At 33.5% G+C, this 19,733-nt stretch overlaps 2 protein-coding genes across 3 annotated transcripts; one reads left to right on the forward strand and one right to left on the reverse strand.

Annotated features, from left to right (window-relative positions):
• Positions 1 to 445: 445 nt before the first annotated feature.
• Positions 446 to 6,941, forward strand: LOC114268512 (sequence-specific DNA binding transcription factor). 2 transcript variants are annotated; one of them, XM_082884728.1, is made up of 3 exons: positions 469 to 1,512; positions 3,395 to 3,605; positions 6,639 to 6,941. In XM_082884728.1, the coding sequence occupies exons 1-2, from the start codon at positions 669 to 671 to the stop codon at positions 3,460 to 3,462; spliced, it is 912 nt and encodes a 303-aa protein (XP_082740854.1). In that variant the 5' UTR covers positions 469 to 668; the 3' UTR covers positions 3,463 to 3,605; positions 6,639 to 6,941. The 2 variants fall into 2 exon arrangements, with proteins under 2 accessions (XP_028065493.2, XP_082740854.1); XM_028209692.2 differs by lacking the exon at positions 3,395 to 3,605 and having other exon boundaries at positions 446 to 1,512.
• A 3,600-nt stretch (positions 6,942 to 10,541) lies between these two features.
• LSH10 (LIGHT-DEPENDENT SHORT HYPOCOTYLS-like protein (DUF640)) lies at positions 10,542 to 19,507 on the reverse strand. Its single transcript, XM_028209691.2, has 2 exons — positions 18,731 to 19,507; positions 10,542 to 10,726 (listed from the first exon to the last, which is right to left on the reverse strand). Exon 1 carries the CDS (start codon positions 19,273 to 19,275, stop codon positions 18,760 to 18,762), a length of 516 nt encoding a protein of 171 aa, XP_028065492.2. The 5' UTR covers positions 19,276 to 19,507; the 3' UTR covers positions 10,542 to 10,726; positions 18,731 to 18,759.
• Positions 19,508 to 19,733: the final 226 nt, after the last annotated feature.

Below are 19,733 nucleotides of genomic sequence, written 5' to 3' on the forward strand. Positions count from 1 at the left end.
GCCGTGGATAGGAGTGTACGCAGTGCGGTTCGGGTGATTTCAAAGTAAAATTACAAACCGAATGCCAGATTGGTGGATTAACGGATTGACAAATTACAGTTTGGGCGGCTTTTAGCAGATTGGCGGATTGAAAAAGATTCTAACTAGTTATCATACATTTATATAATATACAACACTAATTTATATAATATTATATATATATATATAAAATATAAAATAATTTTACACAATATGTTTTATATATATAACTATTAATTTGTAATAAATTTTATATCTTAAATCTCTCTCATATTCATTTTTATTTTGATATTTTATTGAAAGTTACAAAATATATATGTATTAATTATAGCAGAACGGTTAGAAAGACAGATTATAAATTTTAAAATTTAAACTGCGATGAATGATTAGAACAATATAAATTGATATAAATTAGTGCAATTTTAATGGATTAAGCAATATTCTGTCCAGTGCTAGCTGTGGAAACTCAAAAAAAAATTGAGAAACCTCACTACTACTTCGCACGTTGGTCGGCGCTCGCACGAACGCAAACGAAATTGTCCCGTCGAACCGACCGTACCAATTCCTCACTCACACTGACATCTCTCTCCACAGCCGGCACTCCCTCTCCCCCCACTCATCACCACCGACGCACCACCACCACCACTTCAATGGAGGACAGCGACGGAGCCACCCCCACTTCTCCGGCGACGACGCAGCCGCCGTCTTCGATGCCGGTGCGAGAAGATTGCTGGTCCAACGACGCCACTTACACGCTCGTCGAGGCATGGGGCGACCGATACCTCGACCTCAACCGCGGCAACCTCCGCCAGAAACACTGGCAAGACGTCGCCGACGCCGTCAACGCAGTCCACGGCCACGTCAAGAAGGCCCGCCGCACCGACGTTCAGTGCAAGAACCGCATCGACACCTTGAAGAAGAGGTACAAGATCGAGAAAGCTAGGGTTTCTGATTCCAACAGCGGCGGCTATACTAGCCAGTGGCCCTTCTTTTCCCGCCTAGACTCTCTCATCGGTTCCTCCTACAAGCCCTCCCCTGCGGCGGCGACTCATCGGAAAACACCACCGGCGCTCCCTCCGTCGCCGTCGTTGGTTCCCGTCGGTCCCCGGTCGAAGCGTCCGGCGGCGATTATGCCGCCGGCGGTTGTCGACGATTCCTTTTTCAGGCGGAACTTTTCGGCGATTGCTGCCGCTGCCGCTGCGGCCGCGGAGGCGGAGTCAGAGAAGTCGAGGTCTAGGTCGAGCGGCGGCGGGACACGGCGGCGGGATGGAGATAGGAACGGGACGGAGGGGTACCGGCAGCTGGCGGAGGCGATAGAGAGGCTGGGAGAGATTTATGAGAGAGTGGAGGAGTCTAAGCAGAGGCAGATGATAAAGCTGGAGAAACAGAGGATGCAGTTTGCAAAGGATTTGGAGATCCAGAGAATGAAGCTTTTCATGGATTCGCAGATACAGATCGAAAAGATGAAGCGCGCAAGGCGAACTTCAGAAGCTGGTGAGAATTTTTCACTGATATTTCTCTACTGTCCGTTCAACATTTAAATGCTTCTAGATTGTTGAAGACAACGCGTTCTATTGTGAACCATGAACTTCTATTACTCCTATATTTTAATGACAAGACTTCATGTTCAACACTAATTGTGTGCCATTTGAGAAGCTATGCTAAAACTGACAATTTTAAGTGTCTGTTTTGAACTGGAAAATCTTTAAATGACTAGTTTTGGGCTTGATTAAATTTTTTTGGGGCAAGGGATGTGGTAAACCCTATTTCTAGGCTTTCTTAATTTTATTATTATTATTTTTTTAAAAGTTTTAATATCGTCAAGGGGTGGAGTTCTTTCTCTTGTAAGTTTGAATGGTTCATGCAAAATGTTGTATTAATTTTTTCTTCTTATTCTCTTCCTCTGTGTATTACATCTAGAACAATTTCTTTTTATTAAAAAAAAAAAAAGTTTCTATGCTCATATGACTTTGATTAATTTGTCTTGAGCAGGCCTGTTAGGTTCCGTGTTTATTGACAAATTAGTGTGTTAAAAAACTAAAGAGAGGGAAGAAAAGAATTCTTCCAATTTGTTGTTATCTCTCTCTCTCTCTCTCTCTCATGGTCACTCGCTTATCTGCACATACATTATATACATATATCTCTGTGTAAAGAAAGTTTTGGGGTTTCTAGTGACAATGAGATTTAGTGAAGTGTGAAATGTGAGGGAGTCAAATGGTTTGCATAGCTGGCAACTTCAGTTTGAAGCTTATGCCTTTTGAGCTGTTGAGTATTATGATATCATTTCCATGGATGTGGAACAAGATTGTTGTTCAATTTTGATATGATATTGGTGTTTGCTGGACCTTTGTTTGGGATGTGGGTTAGCTTTTTAGTTTTTTGGCTTTTTGGCTATTTTAGTCTGGGGCTAAAAGTCTCGTTTGAGATAGGTATTTTGGCTTTTTTGACTTTTGTGAGAGAAAAAATGAAATGATTATGAGTTGGATATAATATTTTGTCATATTTGGTTAAAATAGTCAATTTTGTCCTATATGACTATTTTAGCCTAAAGCAGTATTCCAAACAGAACCTGAGTATTATATGCCTAAATTGAAGCCATGAGTTTTGACTAGCTGACATAAAAAGGAGGGTTTCTGTTGTGTTGTTAAAAAATTGGGTTGGGTTGGGTTGGGTTGAATCCATTGTCTAGTAGCAAGGGACCGAGGGTTGAACTACCTGTGACCTTATTATCCTTGAACATTATTTATTTCATTAAATTTATTTTTATGTTATGAATGTCTAGGTCTTGTGAACCATTTGAGTAAAATTTTATCATATGTACTGAGATCATGAGTACTGAGATCATGAGTCATACAATAAAAATGTGGAAGAGAGTGATTGAGCATGGCTTACAAGTTACAACAAGAGTGTTAGTGAAACAATTTTGATTCATGATCAATAGTTCAATTATGGAAACAATATATTTACTAGGAAGATTAATAGAAAATACAAAGTGGAGACTACACATGTTTTTTTAGATTTAGAAAAAGCTTTCAATAGAATGCTTAGAATATAATATGGTGGGTATTAGAAAAAAATGTTGTGACCAAATGATATATTGACACGAAAAAAAGACAAGTATGCTGGGATTGTGATTACAATTCGATCATCTGCAGGAAAGCCTAGTAAATTTTGTGATCTGTAGGTTTGCGTCAAGGCCCAACTTTAAGTTTTTACCTATTTACCTTAGTCATAGATGAATTAACTAAACACAATTCAAGATGATGTTCCGTGTTGTATATTGTTTGTAGATGATATTGTTTTAGTAGATAAACAACCTTTGCACTAAGTTAATGTTAATTTTTTGCTGACTTGCTTCTTTTGAACTGGGCTACAGATTTTGAAGAAGTGCCTTCTGTTGACAGTGAACTTAACATCATCCTTTTTGCACTTGGACTGGTTTAGGGTTTTGATGTGGAATTGTACGTTAAGGATTTGTACATGTGCCTTAAGGTGCATGACCATAATGCTTCCTATAATGCCTCACTAGCATTTAGATCTCACAATGTGCTATGCCCATTCCTTAACTTCACGGTTTAGTTCCATAGGTAAGTAGTTGTTGCTTCTTTCTTTTTCTTTTTCTGTTTTAATGTAATTTTTTCCAAAGGATTTAGGGGTTGGGCACCATTTTCGAATCCACTGCTCTGTTAGTCCAATAATTCAGACAACTCAGTAGACTTTGCTATATAATTTTTGCGACTTTAAATTGCTTAGCTAGAGAAGATTATTTTACTAGTTTTATTGGTCTCTTTTTGGTATATGCCCATTGGTTGACCTGGTAGTTAATGTCCACAACTTTAGCAAAATGTGACTGGAATCGTGTTTCAGTCTTCTTGTTACCTTCTATTTTCATTCTTATTTAGTTGATAATTTTTGATACTATGCCCAAGAGATGTTACATTTTCACCTACACCCCTCACCCACTAAAGAGAAGTTCTCTGGCAGGAAATATAGATAGGCTTAGAAGTGCTAATTACCTCTATGGGTTGATTTGAAAATGTTTTCTGGACTATGCAATAGCACCTCTTCCCCTTGTGATATTGTACGAATAATTTTGGTTTAGACAAACTGATCAATGAGAGAGGGTGATTCTTTGTAGTAGCCTCATTTTCATTCCTTTTTTTTTTCTTCCTGAAATCTTAAAAATGATGTTCAACCTTTTTGGTGAAGTGGTGTAGAAGATTAGATTAGACATGTTGTGGCTACAATACGTGAATGTTCAATTTGAGGAAGCAACAAAGGACCTTAGTGAGATGGTTCAATTATGCACAACAAAGAATGAAATGCTTTAATGAGGTGTTAATTTAAATGAAATGGATTGTCACTTTAAAAAAACTTTTGGAGCTAGTATTTGTAGATTATGCTATAGATAGAGATGGTAAATATTAACAGAAATGGAAGCGAGTAATGTAGTTTACAAACAAAAAATAAGTAGTTTGGCATTGAAGGATGTTATGCCAAAAAACTGAAGTGGGAAGAATAGATTGAGAAATAGTTCTAAGCGGTGAGTGATCATACATTACTATCCACAATGATGGGATAGTTTTACCTGACAATGTTGGGTTATTGGGGAACAATATATCTACAGAATCAGTCTGGGTGATGAGATGTTAACATGAATGGGTGCTGAAATGGTCGAGGACAGAATTGGATATGAAAGCATTCGTGGGAAGTTCAATTTTTTCCTGCATGGGTGGGAGGGAGGGTGTAAGAGTTTGGTAAGTATTGTTTGGCACATTCCCTAATAGATCAAGCTTTTGGGGAATATTAAAGAACAAGCCATGAATCAACTTATTGAGCATATGGCTTATTTGGCAAAATTGAGAGTGTGTGATGGCAATTATGAGAAAGTTTTTGTAAAAGCAAGGTTATAGATAGTACATGATATTGTTTACTTGATGAGCAATATAAATTTAAAAGCAACAACTTATTCATTTTCTGAAGAAAATCTGCATGCATTGTAATATTATGAGGACATTGCTAACATAAACAATATGATTGTAAGGCGGTCCAGTGGATTTTGCTTAGTGAACTTGTGCCTTGATTTCTCCTGAATAAAGCCATTTCTTATTTATTAGTTGACGGTTTGTATTTGTCCCAAGGGAAAAAAAAACAGGTAATTTTTTTATGGTCCACCCTTACTGTATTATTTTTTTGGGTGAATTCGTTTACTGTATTATGTTATGCTTTGTTTCATCGAATGAAGACACAAATTGTTTCATCCCATGAAGGCTTATTTGTGTTTTTGCCTTTTGTCAAGCCTTTTGAATCTTAGGCAAAATATTTCAAGATTAACTGTTTGTTGATGTACGAAATACTCAGTCATCTATGCAGTCCTGAAATAAGTGTTGTGGAAATGATGACGGACTGATGGTGGTATGGTTAATTGGTTGTACAACAAAAGATAAAATAAAAAATCAATCATGGAGAGGTGGTGGAGAGGCATTATGACAAGTTGAAAACGATTCATTTTAGTTGTGTGGTTTACTGGCCATGATGATCAGAGGAGTAGCAATTGTTTTGTCAAAGTGGACTGATTTATTTTGAGAGATGCTACACGGTTTAGAGGAATGCAAAAAATGATGTGGGTGAGTGGAAGGAGAAAGGGCATGGCAGCCCATGATTCAACAAAGGATATGGCATCAATGGAGATGAAGTATAAAATAAGTGTTTGGTTAGTGAACCTTAAGTTACCGGGATGCATGATTTCATGGAGTTGTGGACAAGAAAGCTTAAAATGGTTTGTTGAGTCGGTAAAGACCTGTAATTAAACATAATATGGTCCTTAACTAGTTGAGTGGCAAAAATTTATTGCCGTTTTAAGGGGATATGAAACCTGTAAGGGAAAATCATCTACACAAACGCCAACATACAGGGAAAACCCTGATAAATAACCAAACCCAAAGCCCCAAAATTTTTAGAATGGTTCAAGGGGAGTCGAAGTGCATTTTGGATTAATGGAGCATTATAGGTGTTCTTTTACAGACCATCTTCCTTTTCATGTGAAGATATTTGCTCCCATTTGTGTAAACTTCCTATTGATAGAGCTATGCTGTCGGATTTTTTATTTGATTCCCAGAATAAAATGCACTTCATTTACATAGAAAAAAAATTAAAGAAAACAAAGGATTTGCACAGCTGACCCAAAAGTCCAACATACCAGATTTAGGGCCATGTCAATGCGATTTAAGAGATATTGATTTTTTCTAATTTGGATTACATTTACTTTGTGTTCATGTAGTTCTTGCTCCTGGTTGATATTACCTTTTATGTTCTTGTTTGATTCTGGGCTACTTATGCTGTGGATTTTCACATTTTATGTTGTGAAAGAGGATGATTTTTTCTTTGGGTTGAAAACAAACTATATGCTTGTTCTCTGCATTGTGCTGACATTTACATGTAACATGAATTCTGATATATATCCAAGGCTATGTAGAAGTTTACATAAAATAATTGAATGTAGCTTTCTGTGGTGATTATAGCGGCCTTTGTTCTCATTGAGGCCAGAAAGTGTGTTGTGTTGTTTATATTGTCAATAAAAGGGATGGAATTTCTGAAATTGTTTTCTTTCTATGTCGCAGACAGTTATTTATAGACGACAATCATGTTGGAGAACACATTTCAAGTGATGCTGATCTTCTCGGAAGGTATAGGTAGATTTCTGTTGTCTTTGCGAACACATAGATCTATACTAATTCTGCAAAAGAGGATATGGCAAGAGTAGTAGGCTGTGCAGTTGTGGTTGATATATATATATATATATATATTCTTTAATAGTATTTTGTTGTGGTTTTTTTTTTTTTTTTCTACTGTTGCTTATTTCTTTTAGCTTTTGTGGAACCTCAGAATTAAGAACAGAAAAGAGTTGTTATTATTTGTTAAAATTGGTTGATTGCTTCATTGTTTTTATTTGTGAAGTGGACTTGTCTTTTATAATTATGGAGGCTGGAGGGCATATGCTTCCTGCAGTGATTGTTTTCCCGGCGGATTTGGGGCGGGTTGAAAGAAGGTAGCCCAAACCTGCCCAATTATCAAGTGGGTAGGATTCGGGCCGTCTAATTGGACATGGGCTGGATCTGCTAACCCAAACTCAGCCCAGAGAAAATCAGTTTCTTAAACTTGGACACTATGACCTACTAAATGGCCCGATTGGACCCATGGTGGGACCCAATGAAAAACAAAAGTTTTGTTAAGATTGTTGGCATCAGTTATCACATAATATTTGGAAATTATTTAATAATTACCGAGCGGGTTGGGAGCACAACGGAGACAATATCACATAATATTTCCAAATTATTTAATAATTACTGATCAAGTGGCTAAAGCATGTGGACAAAGATGAACATGGAGGGAACTCAGAGGGGTCAATCACCCTCTTAAGATTTCAAAAACCTTTTTGTATGGTAATATTAGTCATTAATTAGGCCTCGTTTGGCAAATGTTTGTTTTAATTTATAAGTTAAAAAGTTATTAAGAAAATTTAAAAAGTTTATAATTTATATAAAAAAATCAAAGATTTTATTTTTCTTTATTTTTTTGTAAAAAATTAAAAAGTTATTCTAAACATACTGGTTTTTTTTATTTCATATTTTAGTTAAAAAATTTAAAAATTATTAAAATAAGTTATTCCAAACGAGACCTTAATTTCAAATTATACAGGTTCATTTAACTTAAGGATTTTTATCTTTTATTTTTTAAAATTTTAGTCATTTTCTTTGGGTTTTATAAGCGGCCACCGCTTTATATTTGTGAAATATGGAGTCAAAAGTATAAAATTAATATATATATATATATATATATATATATATATGTATGTATATCAAAACAACAAAATATTAGGACAAACAGAAGATGAGTCAATACCAACTCATACCAATTTCAACTCCATAAATCAAATTTCTTTGCCTTGTCCTATTAAACAGAACATTGAGACTTTAGCCACTAAAATACACAAAAAAGGAAAGAAAAGAAAGTGAATCACCTTGACGCAGTCCTTTTTGTGGCTTTGAACCATTCACCAAAATAGACAAGAAGACTATTGAGAGGCAATCAAAAGTAATCTATGCTTCCCCAGTAATCTCATCTCAGGCAACACCTTTTTAACTCTACCAGCACGTGCTTTTGAAAGTCATTAACTTACAATATCTTGGTTCTCTACAAATTTTGGCCTTACACGTTTTTTGTTACATCAATGCCAAATTGCTTCGCACATAACTATGATATATATTGAAGATTTGTAACTAGTGGTGGTTGATTTCCAGTCACTAGAGCATTTTTCCGATGCATAGATCCCTAACTAGGAAGGTGTTAGGGACGGATTCAGGATTATGATTTTGGAGGGTTACTCTATAGTGTAAAAAATTAGAGGGCTACTCTATATAATTTTGAAATTATTTTAAAAAAATTTGGGATGCGAACTTCTATAGTTTTAAATTATTTAAAAATTTTTAGTATAATATATGATATTTTTCAAATTTTTGAGAGTGTGGCCGCCCCCTCCTCCAAATTCATCATTGGTGTTGGTGGTTTATATCATCAGATCAATATTGCTATCCCTATTTTCGAACTCTTACTCACATGGAGAAAAGTGAAGCATTCTCTTGCTTTCTCAAACTATTATTTTCAAATTGATAGGATGTTGTTCCAACCTACTATGAGGATTCCATATGTAACAACCCAACCTATATGAAGGGTATTAATGCCTTTATATGAAGGGTATTAATGCCTTTATATAATTTGTGAGCAATATAAGCTTATTTTTTCATTTATTAAAAAGGGAAAGGTGGCGCGCAAGAGACTAATTGTCTTGTAAGTTGGTATTAAGGAATCAAAATGTTAGAACATGTTTTGTACAATGTACATAAAAAGCTACCATTGAAAAAGACTGGAGAGAAAAGATCAAATCTCAAATGCTCTTATTAGGTATTAAAGAGAGTGATGTGTGAACTATATATGAATTTGTTGTATGATTTTTTTTTTTTTATAAATTCTTTTGGGAATCAAAAAAAGTAAGTATATTAATGTAAACGACTAAGTACAAGAGATTACATCAATATTCAAATCGATGTGTAGTATTACATCAATATTCAATTTTCAATTTGGAACAGGTACTATATTGTGTTAGGACTGGGAGCGGAGTGGGTTGTCTGGGTGTAGTATTGCTTCCTATTTTTGCTTGTTTATATTGGAATCTCTCCAATTTTTATGAGTGTGCATATGATTGGTCTTGTCTCGGGTGCCAATATAGTTGAGATGTGAGGTTTTGATAATGATGCAATTTCATCCATAACCTTCTTATTGTATGCTTTTATCTTATATTAATAAATTCTTTTTTGCTCATCAAAAAAAATATTCATATCGAGGTGTTCAAATTGCATCATTATTAAATATATAGAGATATGTAGGCCTCTAAAATGTGCCAATTTAGTTGGAATATATTCTCTAAGAAATAATGTTTTGGTTTTTTTTTTTTTTTTTTCATTTTTATTGATGAAAGTTGGTTGTACTCGTACTTTTAATTTGTATCAATAAATTTTTTTTTCTGTGATAGAAAAAAGTAAAAAAATCGTACACAATGACATGGAATATATTTAGAAGAAGAGAAAAGCACGCCTCCCAAACACGTTTTAAACCTTTCCTTTATTTTATACATTTTTTTTATACTTCTGAAAGTACCAGAAGAGTTCTTTCTGCACCCACCATTATTAAACCACAGTCCTTCAATGCATAGAGAGAGAGGAGTGTGGAGAGAACTTGTATTGTATGGAATTTACAATATGACACGTCTCATAAGATTTTTATTTGCTAAATCATATAAAATAATTTTTTTTCTTCTAAAAGCAATAAAATCTTGTCAGATTAGTCTCTTATTATTATTTTTTTTGTTTAATTTTTTTTTAAACTAGACCACTCGTAAAATTTTATAGGCTTAAAGCACATTAAGTAATATTCAAATTAATTATAATGTGTTATGACAACTTTGTAGTAATAGTATGCCTAAACCGAGACAATCATTAATCTCTAACTATTTTTTGTTAGGCTAAATTAGTTTAAAATAAATAATATTTTAAAAATTATTCAACTGTTGAAACTTGGGCTAACCTATCATTCGTCTAGCAAGACCTGCTTTAATATGCTTTTCATATGATCTGTGTAGTATAATTCACAAACGAGGAGTCATATAATAGATGGTATTACATTAGAAGACCAAAAAAATATAGATGAGGGAGAAGAGTAACGCTATATAAACTAACTTTTCATATATTATGTCAGTAAAAATATTAATGAAATTTGTTAGTTTGTATTGCATTTTCAAAATGAGAAATAAATACATATTCTATGTAGGAAGTTATTATGAATTATGCAAAGTCACAACTTTAAGCATACAACTTCCCTTATATATAAAATAAAGAGTGTTGTGACCTGATAAGATCATACAAATTTTAAAATATAAAAAACAAAATGGGAACCCACAAAACCTAGCATACCAAACCATACATGATGAGAACTATTTATATGAAAATTCCCTTAGACTGTGAGTTTCAGTTATCACTATTGGCCAAGAGAAAAAAAAGAAAAGAAAAGAAAAGCAGCAATAGATTGACAATCTGCAACTTCAACAGACTTTGATTTCTGACTAATTCCTATCACCAAATCTGCCGCACATTTCCTGCAACAAAAAAATAAAAATAAAATTATCAGTTGCATTATGTATCAAACAACTTCCAACTATATATTCATGAATAGATGGATATTCATTGAGAAAGGTCATTCTTGAATGACAGTGGATAGTGAAGAAAACAAATCGTCCAAAAAATGGTTCAATATGTTCCTATGTATAATATATGAAATGACTATATAAACATAAAAATTAATTACAGAATTAGATACAATCTTCTGTAATTAATTTTTGTATAAGTACGAGAACTGATATAATGTAGTTTTTACAAACCCATGGGCAGATACATAAAACAATGAATTGTTCTCGAATGACCCATGGAAAATATTATGAAACATTAATACTAAGAATACAAAATTAAAGCATATAAAAATTTAATGGTAGACTAAAATTTATTCTGAATGTGAACCTTTTCATAATTTCAACTTCTTTTTTGGGTATATTCTGTTTGTGTTGCATTGCATTGCATTGCATTATGGAATGATGTCATTTCCTAGGGAAATCCAAAAGATGGCCTTAGCAAATGTCATTACAATTAATAAATTACTCTATATTAAAATAAAGTGTTTGCCTTCTCTCAACTTGAGATCTCAACTCAAAAGAACATTTGGATTTGGTAGGCCTATTTTGAAATCAATTCCGTGAACCATTCATTTTATTGAGTAGAATATTCATGCAAAAAAATTAGATATATTTGAATCATATTTATTTTTAAGAAATAGGCGACAAATATAATTTCAAAAATAACAATCTAATTTTTATAATACAAATTTTATTCAAACATATATCTACCGATATTTGATTATCTTGATTTTTTGTATAAATAGTCTACACAACAAGTCCTAGAAAGTAAATGTTTCGGATTATCGAAACGGAACATATGATAGGCTTTACAAATCCCTTGAGTTTTCTTATGTTGAGATTCCAACATGAGAAAAGTTCAACCCTAAAATAAAAGCTTCAACTAATATACAATCAAAATTTGAATCTATATGACCGATTAAAATCTAGTGTGGTATGGATCACACTTACAATAGGCCAGACTTACATAGTTCAAATTTTAAATATTTTCTTAAGTATTGCTTTTCTTTCTTGCGTGCTTATAAAATGAATCAATTATGATACAAAATTGAAATTAGTCCAGTTGACAAGTCTTTGAAACCCATTCAGAGGTTAGATAGTTATGATATTGTTGAAAATATAAATAATAAAATTATCTCATTTTCTAACATTATCTAAAAATATGAACATTTTTAAAATGAGTAACTTTACTATTTATATTCTGGACAAATACAAATGAAAACTGTTTCAATTCGTGCAGATAAAGTTAAGTCAGTAGAGGAATTCAAGTAGATTATAATCACTTAATAATCTGCAATTTTCAGATTGAAAGAAGATTAGGAATGAAAGAAGATCATATATTAAAGTAATAAATTGTATATTTAAGACTCAAAGTAGATCGGCGTCAACCTTATACATTGAAGAGTTCAGTTTTGATGAAGCCTTACGGTATATTTATATAAATTGTATATTTATAGATAATGATTTTATATATCATATAATATAACTATATGATAATTATACTTTTATAGCAAATTTTGAACATGAAATAAAGTAGAGTTAGTTGTACCAAGACCCCTCAATTATTCACAAATATCACATTACCTTCCTTATCTGTTAATCTTTACATTTTGAAATAAAGAGATTTTTTGGCACTAATTATTTAAAAAATAATAATTAAAAAAAGTATTTTAAAATTTAATTAATTAATTAATTAATTAATTTTTTTTTATTTTTTTTATTTTATCAAAATGGATGAATTTGATATAACAATGCAGTTATTTGAAATTCTTGGTACCAAAAGGGTTAGAGTTCTAATGAATACAAATCTTGCTTGTTGGAGACATGTCCTCTCTAAGCCACTTAAATGCCATATCTCCAAAATTCTTAACATTATAACTCTACACTACATTATGTTTTAGTTTCTCAATCTATCTATCTATAATGGGTAAATTATACTTTAACCCCTAAAGTATACCCTATTTCTCACTTTGCCGCCTAAAGCGAAGATTCTCTCACTTTGATTCCTAAACTATCCTTTATTTCCCACTTTAGTCCAAATGCTAACTACTGTCATAATTTTGTGATAAAAAATGTCACATGGCACCGAGCAATCCAGACTAGACCCAAGTATGACCCATATCTAAGAGCAATTCAAGAAAATTTAAAAATAATAAGACTGTAACAAAAAAAGAAAGAAAAAAAACCTAAAAAGAAAAATAACTAAGACCATTTACACCCTACCATATCAATGACACACATCAAAATGGTCATTCCAACCACACCAAATCACTCATTCAACTTGCAACTTCAATCTTCTCTACCGCCCTGCCACTTCATCTTCTCTAGACCTTGATCAAAACCTTCATTTACAAATTACATCCATCATTTATACCTTCAAACCCTTTTATCGAAATCCTCACACTCACATCCTCCATCACTCACATCTAGCCCTACTCTCTTGACGAATAAGGCCATCATTTTTTCACATTAAAACCCTTACTTTCCAATCATCACTTCTTCATATCAAAACCGCCATTCATAACCACCAACCTCTCACCCCTAATAAAAAAATCTTCACTCTTGACCACCACTTTTTGGCTTTTGGGTACCTATAACGATTCCGGGTTTTGACTCGTTACTTATTGCATTCTGGACTTGGGTTGGTTTGATTTTGAATAGTTATTTTTATCACTTTCCCTTGTTTTCCCCTTTATTTTAGTTATTGGGTTGTAGTTGTGCGTTTAGGACAGATTGATTGCTTGTTTTTTCAAACCTTTGTTGTCCAAATTTTGGTTCTTACGCTCGAACGGGCATTCTTGAGCTCGAGCGGGCATTTTTGCGCTCGAGTGGGCTTCACAAATTTTGCTCCTCTGCTCAAGCGGTCATTCTTACGCTCGAGCAGGATTTGCCACTTCTCAGCATTTCTTTTGTAGTTCTGAAAAAATTGGGAAAGTGCTTTGGACGCTCAAGCTTCCAGTCCCGCGCTCGAGTAGAGACCCTCGTCTACAGAACTTCTGGAAATGTGTATTTTATGCTCGAGCGCCAACTTTCACGCTCAAGCGGAACCTTGTGTCTGACGCTCGAATGAGACTTTTCACGCTCGAGCGAACTGCGCGTATAACAGTTCGAAAAGATGATATTTTAAATCACTTTTTCATATCTATCTTTCTCTAAAACTTTCTAAAAAGCTTGTTCTTATGCCACTCTCTTCAGAATTCACATTCTCTCTTAAATTTCATCTAGATCCATTGATTTTTTCACCCTAGTGCCTTTGAGAAAAAGGCAGAGCTCGTCAAGATCTACATTTTGATCCGAATAGAAGTGGGTTTCGATGTTCTTAAAATTTTTCCCTTGTTTGACTCATCTTCTCCCTTTGAGTTAGGGATCTTTTCTACACTTTCATATGATATTTAGCTTAGTTATTTGTATCTTGTGTAACAATGATGTGATTTGAGGGTGTTGTAAGCAAACCTACGGTTTATGTATAATATGGAAAGAGGGATTGTTGTTGAACATGAAATAAATAAATGAAGGTTGTGGAAATGAAATTATGTTGGGTCAAAATGGTTGAAAATGATATTTGGGTTGATGATTAGAAATCGGAAGGTTTTGCCCTAACATGACTATCATGGTTATTTTATATAGATAATTAAAGTTATCATTGAAAATGTAAAATTAAGAGGGTATTGGTAAGAATGGTGGGATCGGTTATGTATTGATTCATCCGTTGGAAGTTTGAATAAATTATCTGTTATGAGATTGGATATTTATTTAGAAATAACTGTATTGGGTTATCGGTGGAGGATATGCATGATTGTTGTAGAAATTGTATGAGGATTAGCTGAATTGAAACTAATCTCTTGTTGTTTGTCATTGAATATGACTATGTTTATATACATTATATATGTATGATTATATGGGAGTGGAAATAGGATGTGCTCCATTATTTGATGTTGTGTTTAAATACATTTCATATGTATGAATAATTGTTTGGGAGGAGAAAGGGGATGAACTCCATTATAATTAAGTTGGTTGGAGTATCTTGGATGAAAGTCTCGAAATTATACATGGGTGCCTAGCCCACGAACGAAATATCCGTAAAATGGTAGTTGTAGTGTTTGTATAGCCTACATTTACATGGGTCCCGTTTGACGGATGCCCATGGACGAAATTTTCGTGAAAGAAAAGTTTGAAGTGTTCATGCATTGTTGATGTGATTGTAGAATTAATGAGTTGAAGTCTTATTTAGATGGTCAAAAAGATAATGAAATTGGTCCATGTAATGAAATGAATGAAAATTGGTACTTTATGACTGTACAACTATGGATGTCTCTATCACTGACGTTGTGTATGCATAGTATACTTATACCTTTGTTAAGTTTCATATATTGTGCTAGATGATTTCTACTAGGCTGTAGCTCACCCTATTTGAGAATTACATTTTCAGGTGTTGGTGACTTAACCCCACCAAGGCAATAGCTTGGAGGGACATTTTGGGAGTAAGAGTTTCTTTATTTGAATTGTATATTTTTGTAAAGTTTGGGGCTGAATGTGTATGAGCTAGTCTCCTTTTGTGTAACTAAGTCAAAGCTTGAAAATATGTAAGCCAATGAGGCATTTAATTCTGTTAAACTCTTTTGTATTATTAACTTCATGTCATGAAATGATTATTTATTCTGATTCATGCTGTTATTGATATGTGTTTGGATTGTATTTATTATATTATTTTGAGGGTGTGACAGTACCGCAATAGTGGCATTGTTGTAAACCCTAACAATAAACCACAACTATTGTCATTATTCTTGGAGATGAAATTGTTGATCTCCGCTTGCATTATTCCATCAATACCATTAGCGTCCATGGTTCAATCACTTTTCTTGATGCCCTTTCGTCGTTGTTTTTTGGTTGTTTGTGGTCACTGTGACCTTTTGATTCCTAATGTTTGTAGAGTGGAGATGTTGGTGGAACATAGTAGTGGAAGGAGATAAGGTTGAGGGTAGATGAATGAGATAGATGGTTGTGGTAAGGGTTTGGTATGGGGATAGAAATGTGAGTTAATAGAGGGATATGGGAGGCGGAGTGTGGTGGTTGGGTGGAAAGAGGGTGTTAGGTAAGGAAGTAGAGGGAAACAATATTGGTAGAAGGAGATTGAAGAAGATGAGATGCAAAGACCGAAAGGGCAAATGGGTGAGAAGAGACAGGTATTTGGTTTCTGTAGGATTATGGGTTGGGTTAGGATATCGATTGGATTTTGATTAGGGTATATAAATATATATTTAAAAAAAATACCCAAATTACCCATTAGCCCTAATTGTAGTTAGCATTTGAACTAAAATGGAAACAAAAGAGAGCTTAGGGATCAAAGCGGGGCAAGGTGAGAAAAAAGAGTACTTTAGGGAGTAAAAGTGTAATTTGTTCATCTATAAGTGCAACCTTTACTATATAATATTTACCTTCACATTTCTTCATTTAAAATTAATCTACATCTAATTAAAACTTTTAGTGTAACAATAATACTAAATTGAACATATTTTTATATCATATTTGATTTATCATGTAAGTTATAACCACTGTATTGAAAACAAAGATAAGTGATGAAACTCATTAAATCAATATAATGGTGACAACTCACATGGTACATCAAATGTGATCAATATAGCATTACTCAATCAATACATGATTTCCAAAATAATTTTTTTTTTTCCAGCCTAATGTATGTTTTGAATAATTTTATTACTATAACTCTTTTGCAAGATCTCTTATGAAATACATGTTTCATTGAAATTTAAGCAATAAAGTTTTGAAAGGGCATATGCTCAACTAGAAAACAACCAACCACAATGACATCATTTCCCTCGAGTTGTATTTGGTTAGGGGATTTGAGGAGGGATTTAGAAATAGAAAGGAAAAATTTAAATGAAATGTGAATAAAATATACCTACATTTCATCTAATTTCACACACTTTTTTTCTTTCCAAATCCCTCATTAAATCTCCCAACCAAACACAGTCTTAAGAAGCATTTAGCGATTATTAATTACAATGTTTTTTGATCGATTATTAATTACAATGTTAACAATGAAGTGTATAATTTTTTGGACTTGTAAGGTGTAATTGCAAACTAGGTATTAATGCTCATATTCATAAATTGTCGTCAAGTCTTCTCATCCTTTTCCAAGTATGACATTCAACATGTATATTTTTTCATTTTTATTTAATCAATTTCTCACTCATTGAGGGTTAATTTTTATTTATTTTTTGATCGATTATTGAATTGTATAACCAATAATTCATCTAAATGCTTAAGCTGTTGGAGAGAGGACATATAATGGTCACTAGTGTCCAATGATTTGTTAATGCATACGTAATTCAAGATTAAGCTACTAAAATGTCATGTCTAGATAATAAAGTAACTAACTATGGCAATAACAGATTCAACTTCAACCCTATATTTCTCTCCAACTTTTCAACCCACGTGTCTAAAACTTGAAATCTACAATTATATGAACTATTATTATTCTATCTTGAAAATCTAATTGAGAGCTAAACATGGCATGTGAAAGAATGGAGTTTGAGAAAAATGGTGATAGCAAGTATGTGTGGTTGTAAATTGGGAATAAAGTTTTTAAGTGGGGAATGCATGTTCTTGAAGGACAAAAACCAGACATTTTGAATAGAGGTCAGCTTCTCTATGTCTAATAAATATAGTTGAATCATCAATGACAATGCACACAACAAATTTTTATTTTTTTATTTTTTTTTAACTAGGAAACTAAAGAAGGGTCAAGAAAAGGAATAAATGTAATGTCCCACAAAATCTAATACAGACAATGTGCAATCTAGTAAAGGCACATAGGACACTTACATATGGAGATAAAAAATATCTTAAGTACAATTTGCAAAGAAAAGAAAAGGGCAATTTAGTGGGGGCATTACATTACATTATATGAAGAAAAGGAAGAAAAAGAAAAAGATTTTAATAAGCATTTGGTTTCTGAATTCTCGTACAACTCGGAGATTTGAATGAGTATACAGAAAAGATTGCATGGACCCTCCCTTCCCTCATATATTATTATTATTATTATTATTTGTTTAGACATTTGGAAAGAAACCTTAGTTTTATCTAATTATTGGTCAATTATCAGATCTTTACAACATAAGTGTTTGCTACCTCAGATGACAATCCATCGGATCAAAAGATTTGCAGAATCCTAAAAATGCTTAAATTAATGAAAAGTTTGACATATATTAAACTAAGGAGTCTAGGATCTCACTGCAAACAATGTTTGCATAATGAGAGAAAGAGAGAGAGAGTTATCATTTTCGCGAGTGAAAGGTGTTAAAACCATAATGTCACCATTGTATATGTGTCTGTTGAGAATTGAGGATTGTAGGGTACATCTAGTTCCGGCCACAAATTTTTTCAAATCTTGAAGTGATTGTGTTAATTAAAGTTTTGCAATTTGTCTTACCCAAAAAAAATTGCAATTTGGGGATTTTTTTTTTATCATTAAAAAAAAATAAAAAATATGTTGATGCAAACTATAAGTAAAAATTTAGTATCAATGGAAAGAGGACAGTTTGACGATTTTGGATTATTGTATCTAGGGTTTTATCGGGTCAAAATTATTCGATTGTCTAAATATCATCCCCATAATCATTTATTCTTGTTATCATTTGGGGTTTTGTTACAAATCTATTTCAATGACTATTGACTATCTATAAAATCACTGAAATATAGTAGTAGTACATACTATATAGTTATAGTTTATGTATAGATAATAATGTATCATCACTTCTTATGTAAACTTATGAAGTTAAAGAAGCTCATGTTCATGCCACTGCTAGTTTGTTTCTTGGATAAATGGATTAGAGGTGTCAATTCATGCGAGTTTTGTTCTTAAGTAATGAAAAAAGTTTTAAAAGAAGTTACCGTTTTTTTTTCTTTCCCTGATGGACCAATCAGAACCTCATCATTGAATTGGATTCATCATCTGCGCTGCTTTGACTGGTCGTCTTCTTCTTCTTCTTGTATGGTATCCCTCTTGCCTTAGCTTGACACTCCTTCACTTCCCTTAAATAAACACGAATCGCACCGCTGGCGAAAGGGTTAGTCTCAGGTGTGCCACCATTCTCTTCATAGGCAGCTCTCAGCCGTCCGATGAGTGCATCAAGGCTTCCCCAAGCTTGTCTGAGTGGGCAAGTACAAGGAGCAGGAGGCTCTGGCTGTCCATAAAACATACAACCTTGTATGTGAACCTTAGTTTTCCCAAACTGATCGAGGTATCGAAGAAATTCAAGCACATGGTTGCTGCTGCACTGTGATAGCGAAACCGGTGGCCTCTGATTCTTCAAGTACTGACCAAAAGTATTCCAATCCCTTCGCTTTTGGGACTCGTATCGACTTGGTGTGGCGGGTTGATCACCGGGGGATCTTGATGACCCATCGGCTAATTCTTTCCCTCTATCGATGGACATCAGGATGATGATGATCCAGCGATCATGAAGCGATGAAGATTGATGGGTTTGATTCTAATTCCTAAATAAAACATAAGATTTGAAGGTGGAGAAGGTAAAAGGAATAGGGGGAGAAAAATGGGGAGTGGAGGAAGATGAAAATCACATCACGGGCCAAAGTGAGTTGACATGCAATGGGCCACATGAAGTTGCTTTCTGTTCCTCTTTTTTCTTCATCTTCTTCCAAATTGTTTTCTTTTTTTTCTTGATTTTCTTTTTTTTTTTTCTTTAATAGTATCATTAGCATTTCACTGTAGTTTCTATGGTAACATTTCAATTATTGTACACTGTTTTGTCAATATATTATCTTTATGCCATTTTGTCAAAACATAAGCATTATTATTTAGAGGTGACCATTGGTCCAATGATTAAAATTTAACCTAATAATCTTGATAGAAAAATGCTTGGGAGCACTAATT

The sequence above is a fragment of the Camellia sinensis genome, chromosome 8 (genome assembly GCF_055761805.1).
Source record: "Camellia sinensis isolate YWXY chromosome 8, ASM5576180v1, whole genome shotgun sequence".
In the NCBI taxonomy this organism is placed as follows: Eukaryota; Viridiplantae; Streptophyta; class Magnoliopsida; order Ericales; family Theaceae; genus Camellia; species Camellia sinensis.

Bases quoted from the DNA above. Each gene is read 5' to 3' on its own strand.
- LOC114268512 (XM_082884728.1), top strand. From the start codon at position 669: ATGGAGGACAGCGACGGAGCCACCCCCACTTCTCCGGCGACGACGCAG. The intron at 1,513-3,394 runs GTGAGAATTTTT...ACTGGGCTACAG, and splicing joins AAGGCGAACTTCAGAAGCTG to ATTTTGAAGAAGTGCCTTCT.
- LSH10 (XM_028209691.2), bottom strand. From the start codon at position 19,275: ATGTCCATCGATAGAGGGAAAGAATTAGCCGATGGGTCATCAAGATCC.